Raw genomic sequence first — 7,905 nt, forward strand, 5'->3', positions numbered from 1 at the left:
CTAAAACATTAAATTTCCTGTTTTGGTGTCATTTTCAGATGTCACCCCAAAGAAGAAGGCAAAGAAGCAGGGCAGAGTTAAGAAGTTCTTTAAGACGGTATTGAAGTCCTTCTGCTGCTGTTGCTGCTTTGCCCATGGGGACCTGGATTAATGGATTCACACATGGACCAGCCCAACAGCAGCTGCTGGCCTGAGTCCAGTGTGGACCACAAAAACAGTTGCTGCCCTGACCCCACCCCAAAGGCCTTGAGCCCACTGTGGACTACCCCAAAGGCCTTGAGCCCACTGTGGACTACCCCAAAGGCCTTGAGCCCACTGTGGACTACCCCAAAGGCCTTGAGCCCACTGTGGACTACCCCAAAGGCCTTGAGCCCACTGTGGACTACCCCAAAGGCCTTGAGCCCACTGTGGACTACCCCAAAGGCCTTGAGCCCATCTTGGACTACCCCAAAGGCCTTGAGCCCACTGTGGACTACCCCAAAGGCCTTGAGCCCATCTTGGACTACCCCAAAGGCCTTGAGCCATCTGTGGACTACCCCAAGGGCCTTGAGCCCACTGTGGACTTCCGCAAAGGCCTTGAGCCCATCTTGGACTACCCCAAAGGCCTTGAGCCCATCTTGGACTACCCCAAAGGCCTTGAGCCCATCTTGGACTACCCCAAAGGCCTTGAGCCCACTGTGGACTACTCCAAAGGCCTTGAGCCCACTGTGGACTACCCCAAAGGCCTTGAGCCCATCTTGGACTACCCCAAAGGCCTTGAGCCCACTGTGGACTACACCAAAGGCCTTGAGCCCACTGTGGACCCCCCCCCTCCAAAGGCAATGGATTTAATGTGTTTTTATCTGGCTACAATAAAAGGTCCCCGAGTGGGTTAATAAATTTGACTTGACTCTTCATCACATTTTATTTACTATATAAAGCTGACTTTGAAGGTTTCAAACGAGAAAAAACCCAAATCAAACATGGTCCCAGCACCAAAAATAATATATCACTGTGTAAATTGATTGCGTTATTTGCATACTTGACTATTTCTTTATTTATCCATCATACTATGCACTATTTTGTACTGTTATCTATGAGTACCAGCTACTTATGCACATGGACCATTTTCTATCCTGGCTATGTGCTGTGGGCTCATGTTTTTTGTATGGGCGGGATATATGTATGTATATATGTGTTGCTGGAACGCTTACATTTCCCTGCTGGGATGAATAAACTATATCTTATCTTATCTTAAATTGTTGTTTGTCAGGCCAGGCTTGGGGTAACTCTTGGTCCTGTTGTAGACTAGTATGGAGTATGAATATTGGGTTTTACTTTTTTTTACATGTGTCTGTTATGATTATGATACTCAATGACTTCTGCTCACCTGTGTAGTACGGAATATGAATATTGAGTTTTACTTTTTTTTGTCTTCTTTTTACTATCATTACCACGAACACACGTCTGACGTAGGCTACGTCAGAAACCAACCCGCTTGAAGATTGCTTAAAAAGAAGGCGATTTAGAGTGATTTAGACTGGGAGAGGACCTCTGCTCCATCGGACGTTCATTCATTCAGGTGGGTGGTTACCATCATGTTACCATGGTTACCCCGCGGCAAGATGGCGGCGGTATCGACGCATACGTTTTATTATTATTATTATTATCGATAAACAAAATACAAAAAAACTAACAAACAAGGGGTATAAATTAAAAATCACAAGTCGGAAGAAAAAAGAAAAAAAAATCATTCTGGAGCAGCATTCATCAGAAGGACAATTTCCTGGATATATCTTTACACATTTTTATTGCAATTCTACTAGACTTCAGTGAGGAGAAAAAAAACAATTTGAAATCATTCATAAACCTATATATATATATATATATCACTGGGTTGTAGCGGGGTCCTCGGTGACGTCAGTAAAGCGCGACCAGATACTTTTGATGGGTTAGCGAGCGCTCGGGAAACGCTGCGTTACTTTCTGAATGTGTTGACGTAACGCTAATCAAAATGATCCATGAACTCCTGTTAGCGTTGAGTGGATATCCCGGGTCCATATTCAGCTGGAACAAAAGGACGGGCTTGCAGGTGAAGGCATTTTAGCATGTAGCTGCTTGTTACGTGCATGGACCTTAGTGTTTATCCTTTATAGTGTGCACACTTTTAAACGAAGGGATCCTTTGCTCTGAATGCAGGTGTCCCAGGACATCCCCTTCCTTCACCCCAGCGAGGCCAGTGTCCTGAATCGCCTCTGCAAGCTGGGATCTGACTACATCCGCTTCACTGAGTTCATAGAGCAGCACACTGGACATGTGCACCAACAGGTGAAACCATGCTAGACATATTATGTTCAGTGTGGTCTTCTCCTGGTCTTCCTCTTGATTTCCTCATCGTTTTTGTGTCCACTCAGTAGCTATATTTTCTGAATTACTGCGCTGTTGGTGGTGGGAATTAGCCTGGGTATACCCCTGCTGCCTTGCGAGCGAATTAATTTCGCTCTGCTAGGCAAATCTTCTTGAGTTTTGGTCTGGCGTTAGCCAGGCTAGGTGGGAATGGCTTCTACTTTAAAAGGAAATTATTGTGGGATTACTCTGAATAACATTGCAGATACTCTTGAACTATGGTACAATAATGTCGTTTCTGTAAACCGTTGAAACAAATGCTATGGATGCTGCCTTCCTAGGAGCATCACAGCAACCCGCCCAGCCAGGCTGGGCTCAATGGGATTTACCTGCGGGCGTTCTGCACTGGACTGGATACCATGTTGCAGCCCTACAGACAGGCCCTGCTGGACCTGGAACAGGAGGTATACAAGTCCCTAATAGTGGTATATTAACCAAGCATTCTGTTGCATGCATCAACCAAATTATGATTAACAGAACTTCTATAATTAATGTACTTCTATATTTTGATGTATGTAAATTGTTGTGCTAATAATAACGCATAATGGGCGCTGTGCTCTATCTCTTAGTTTCTCGGAGACCCACATCTTACGATATCCCATGTGAATTATATGCTGGATCAGGTAACAGTTGGGTTGTGATTCATATATATTCCCGAAATCCCTATTCACGAGACCGTGTTCGACTCACCTCGTTCAACTCTATTGTTTTAGTTCCAGCTGCTGTTTCCCTCTGTGATGGTGGTGGTCGAGACAATCAAAACACAGAAGGTAAAGAATAACTATTGTAGGTCCAAAAGGGTCTCTTCACCTCTTTTAAGATTCACAACTCACAAGGTTGTTGGCCATCATAACCGAGTGGAGGAGAATGGCACAAAAAAAAAAAAGTTTGGCTTGATGTCTGCTTTTGTTTAATTGCAGATTCATGGCTGCCAGATTTTGGAGACGGTGTACAAGCACAGCTGTGGGGGCCTTCCTCCTGTCCGTATGGCATTGGAGAAGTAAGTAATTTTGTGTGTGTGTGTGTGTGTGTGTGTGTGTGTGTGTGTGTGTGTGTGTGTGTGTGTGTGTGTGTGTGTGTGTGTGTGTGTGTGTGTGTGGGGAGGGGGTGCTGTAACGCAGTGCAGCTAACTCTCCAACTTAAGAGTGATGCTTCTTTCTCATACTCTTCTTCCTCTGCTATTGTTTATTATTATTATTATTATTAGTAGTAGTAGTATTATAATAATTGTATTAATGTGTTCTATAATGCTCCATTGCGTGTGCGCCGGCAGGATCCTGGCCGTCTGCCACGGGGTGATGTACAAGCAGCTGGCGGCCTGGATGCTGCACGGGCTGCTGCTGGACCAGAGCGAGGAGTTCTACATCAAGCAGGGGCCCAGCGCGGGCGGGGCGGCGGCCAATCAGGAGGAGGAGGAGGAGGACCTGGGGATAGGGGGGTTGAGCGGCAAGCAGCTCCGAGAACTGCAGGACCTGGTGAGGACAATCGACCGGAGTATTACAATGGCTGAACGACATCACAACATGATGTTGACTTGTTACTCATGTAGCAAATGTGGTCATCCAGAGTGACGTACAGTGACTGTTGTTTTTGAATGCGTACCAATAATGAGCAGGTAGGGGATAGGTGTCTTGCTCAATGATGTGGGGTCATACATTCTAAATGTATACCATGGTGTGTTCATGTCCTGATGAACGGTAAAAACTCCTGCACCCTAAAACGTTTCGGCCCAAGACCATCGTCAGACTAATCAGTCTGATAACAGTTAAAACGGCCTGACTTGTAAAGAGAAGCATCACTTTGTGTGGTCATATTTGACCTCCTGTCAGTCATGTGCATGCCTTGCCTCACTGCCCGTCAGATTCAAGAGGTCTTCTCAGACTCCTTTTAATACAGAGCTCGGCCGTCCTCCCATGCAGAGGCTGATCGAGGAGGAGAACATGCTGGCTCCGTCACTGCAGCAGTTCTCCCTGCGAGTGGAGATGCTGCCCTCCTACATCCCCATCCGAGTGGCCGAGAAGATCCTGTTTGTGGGCGAGTCGGTGCAGATGTTTGAAAACCACAACCACAGTCCGTCCAGAGCAGGTAGCTCTTCGGGTTGTTATGAGCAAAAAAAAAAAAACTAATGCTCTTCCATCGCTCTGTTACATTTTCAGTGCATTTTCCCTGCATTTTTGCTACTCTAGGCTCCATACTGAAGCACCAGGAGGACCTGTTTGCCGCGGAGCTGCACCGACTCAAACAGCAGCCTCTCTTCAGCCTCGTTGACTTTGAGAATCTCATCGACGGAATCCGGAGCACGGTGGCTGAGGTGGGATTTATTTTCAAAATGGGATTCTGCCTACAGAAGACCATTACTGTTCAAGTCGACCAATCTGTCGCCATAACATAGATGTCTGTTTTAGTCTATATACCATGTTGTCCCATGGTCATTTTTGGTCATCGTCACCATATCAGCATTATTCTTCCTCGAATAAAGGTAAATAAAATAAAGGTAAATAAAAGTAAATCAAATAAAAAAAAGGTGAATCAAATAAAAGTAACATTGTTGTTATAACGTTGGTCAGCTTTTGGCTGAAACCTATTGTGATAATTGATTCTGTCAGTGTTGCCTAGCTCTAATCAATGTGTGTTGATTCACAGCATCTCTGGACGTTAATGGTGGAAGAGTCTGACCTACTGGGACAGCTCAAGGTTGGTGCCAGTCCCATCTGCTGCTGTTCTACTGTAATGGTTACCGTTTAGATTGAAACTTCATTGATTTGCGTGCAGATAATCAAGGACTTCTACCTACTGGGCCGCGGGGAGCTGTACCAAGTGTTTATCGACCACGCCCAGCACATGCTGAAGACCCCTCCCACCGCTGTCACTGAACACGGTGCGTTGATATATATGATGTACCATGGTACATCATATATTTACATAACATCTTTTTATCTTACATTTAACTTAAAGTCAAGGTTTTGAACAACACTTTGATATTCCCTTGGGGTTCATGTGCTGTCTCTCTGTCTAACTGTGTTTCTTCTCCTCAGATGTAAACGTGGCCTTTCAGCAGGCGGCGCATAAGGTTCTACTGGACGATGACAACCTCCTACCCCTCTTACACCTCACGATAGATTACCAAGGCAAAGAGGGCAAAGGTGTGTTGGTGACTTATTTTTTAAGGGCATTCATTTCAGATGGACATTATCCAAGGATAATAGGCATCTGGTAAGGATGCCCACTGGATGCCTCCCTTGGGAGGTGTTCCAGGCACGACCAGTGGGGAGGAGACCCCGGGGAAGACCCAGGACTAGGTGGAGAGATTATATCTCAACACTGGTCTGGGAACGCCTCGGGATTCCCCCGTCAGAGCTGGTCAATGTGGCCCGGGAAAGGGAAGTCTGGGGTCCCCTGCTTGAGCTGCTGCCCCCGCGACCCGACCCCGGATAAGTAGATGAGGATGAGGATGAGGATGAGGAGGATTATCCGAGGATAGTTTTCGTGAAATGACAAGAAAGGGATCAATCCTCTGCTCTCATTAGAGAGGGCTGGTGGTAACGCACAAAGCAAACCTCCAGAGGGCAGCATCATAGAGGTTGGCGCCCTCTAGTGGGCAGTCATTGGTCTAACGTTCTGCCTTTGCTCCATGCTTGTTCTCCAGACCCCACAGGCACCAGAGAGGGAGCCACCCCTCCACAGGACTCCTCCCCCCGCGAGGTGCCCCCCACCGGCTGGGCGGCCCTAGGCCTGGCCTACAAGGTCCAGTGGCCTCTCCACATCCTCTTCACTCCGGCTGTCCTCGAGAAGTCAGTACAACCGCACACTACCACGGTATGGCCGGTATGGTGAAGCCTGAAACGGCTTCCCTCGAAACGACAGCGGGGGGGCTGGTTGGTTAACATTGTGTTCACACCGTGGTCCCAGGTACAACGTTATCTTCCGCTACCTGCTGAGCGTGCGGAGGGTGCAGTCCCAGCTGCAGCACTGCTGGGCCCTGCAGATGCAGAGGAAGCACCTGAAGTCCGTCCAGACGGACGCTGTCAAGTCGCGGCTGCGTAACCACATGGCCTTCCTGGTGGACAACCTGCAGTACTACCTACAGGTGAGGGGGGGGCTGCGTGGGAGGGGAGAGTGTGGGCGTGTCTGCACATGCACGTTACATTCATATGGTTGGTGATGACCCATGACCTTAAAGGGGTGATATCATGCCACCAGGTGTGAGTGTGATTAGCCATTACAAGCCATTTGATAATCTGCCTAATCACACTTACACCTGGTGGCTTGATATCACCCCTTTAATAAGAGGAGTATGTTCCACTAGAAATTGGATTAGCATTGTCTTTTGTGCGTTACTGTTTCCAGGTGGACGTGCTGGAGTCTCAGTTCTCACAGCTGCTCCAGCAGATCAACTCCACCAGAGACTTTGAGAGCATCCGACTGGCCCACGACCACTTCCTCAGCAACCTGCTGGCCCAGTCCTTCATCCTGCTGAAGCCTGTGAGCATCGTGTGTGTGTGTGTGTGTGTGTGTGTGTGTGTGTGTGTGTGTGTGTGTGTGTGTGTGTGTGTGTGTGTGTGTGTGTGTGTGTGTGTGTGTGTGTGTGTGTGTGTGTGTGTGTGTGTGTGTGTGTGTGTGTGTGTGTGTGTGTGTGTGTGGCATATTCAGTATGGTCAGAACTGTGGTCGTCATTAGTGGTTTGTGTCTCTTTAAATCCTGCAGGTGTTCCACTGTCTGAACGAGATCCTGGAGCTGTGTCTGAACTTCTGCTCCCTGATCAGTCAGAACGTGGCGCCCCTGGACGAGAGGGGCACGGCTCAGCTCGACATCCTGGTCAAGGTGGGGGTCTGGGTTAGGGAGCCCTGCAGCCTATCTGTGAATCCTCATTCACTGAGAGAATCTGGTTTAATATGTGTGTGTGTGTGTGTGTGTGTAAATGTGCAGGGTTTCAGCAGGCAATCCTTCCTGCTGTTCAAGATCCTGTCCAGCGTACGCAACCACCAGATCAACTCGGACCTGGCCCAGCTGCTGCTGAGGCTGGACTACAACAAGTACTACACCCAGTCAGGGGGGACCCTGGGCAGGTAAGTGTCTGCGGTCAGAAGGGCACCAAATGGCCCACAACGGGTTTGGATTTCAAGGCCTTACCATTGGGACTTCTCAGAATTGACTCTAGATTGCTAACCTGATATTAAGGTTAACAAAACAAATCTAAAGTTGTATTTAAAAGTCAGATCTTTGACTAATCTGATTAGCAACTGTTGATCTTTCATTAACATCAATAGATTTCCATTGAATTAATTGTCATCTTATTCACTGAACCTTATTTTTCATTGCAGCTTTTGAGTGAAGATGACAATCCCCCTGCATTCTTCACATTGTAAATATTGGCACTTATCTATAGCTGTTTAACCCCTCTGTACAAACTGTATTTAAAACACCCAAACAACGGATGTCCCTTTTTTTTTTTTTTTTTAAATAAACAAACAATAAGATGAAACTGTCACGTTTTTTTTTATTCCATAAAAACCGACAGAT

At 47.1% G+C, this 7,905-nt stretch overlaps 1 protein-coding gene across 1 annotated transcript; it reads left to right on the forward strand.

The window, feature by feature from the left end:
* The first annotated feature begins 1,922 nt into the window (after positions 1-1,922).
* On the forward strand, positions 1,923-7,810 carry tubgcp4 (tubulin gamma complex component 4). The gene is made up of 18 exons (XM_084476139.1): positions 1,923-2,071; positions 2,179-2,307; positions 2,667-2,789; positions 2,955-3,008; positions 3,099-3,155; positions 3,306-3,385; positions 3,659-3,860; positions 4,305-4,470; positions 4,572-4,696; positions 5,029-5,079; positions 5,158-5,263; positions 5,421-5,528; positions 6,032-6,176; positions 6,295-6,472; positions 6,733-6,867; positions 7,090-7,206; positions 7,312-7,451; positions 7,707-7,810. Exons 1-18 carry the CDS (start codon positions 1,994-1,996, stop codon positions 7,711-7,713), a joined length of 2,001 nt encoding a protein of 666 aa, XP_084332265.1. The 5' UTR covers positions 1,923-1,993; the 3' UTR covers positions 7,714-7,810.
* The last annotated feature ends 95 nt before the right edge of the window (positions 7,811-7,905 follow it).

Source organism: Micromesistius poutassou, assembly GCF_964030765.1.
Source record: "Micromesistius poutassou genome assembly, chromosome: 12".
Taxonomy (NCBI): domain Eukaryota; kingdom Metazoa; phylum Chordata; class Actinopteri; order Gadiformes; family Gadidae; genus Micromesistius; species Micromesistius poutassou.

What these genes read in the sequence shown, in the direction of transcription:
- tubgcp4 (XM_084476139.1), top strand. Translation starts at nt 1,994, where the DNA reads ATGATCCATGAACTCCTGTTAGCGTTGAGTGGATATCCCGGGTCCATA. An exon ending in ACAAAAGGACGGGCTTGCAG is followed by an intron (nt 2,072 to 2,178) that starts GTGAAGGCATTT and finishes CTCTGAATGCAG; the next exon opens with GTGTCCCAGGACATCCCCTT. An exon ending in TGAATTATATGCTGGATCAG is followed by an intron (nt 3,009 to 3,098) that starts GTAACAGTTGGG and finishes CTATTGTTTTAG; the next exon opens with TTCCAGCTGCTGTTTCCCTC.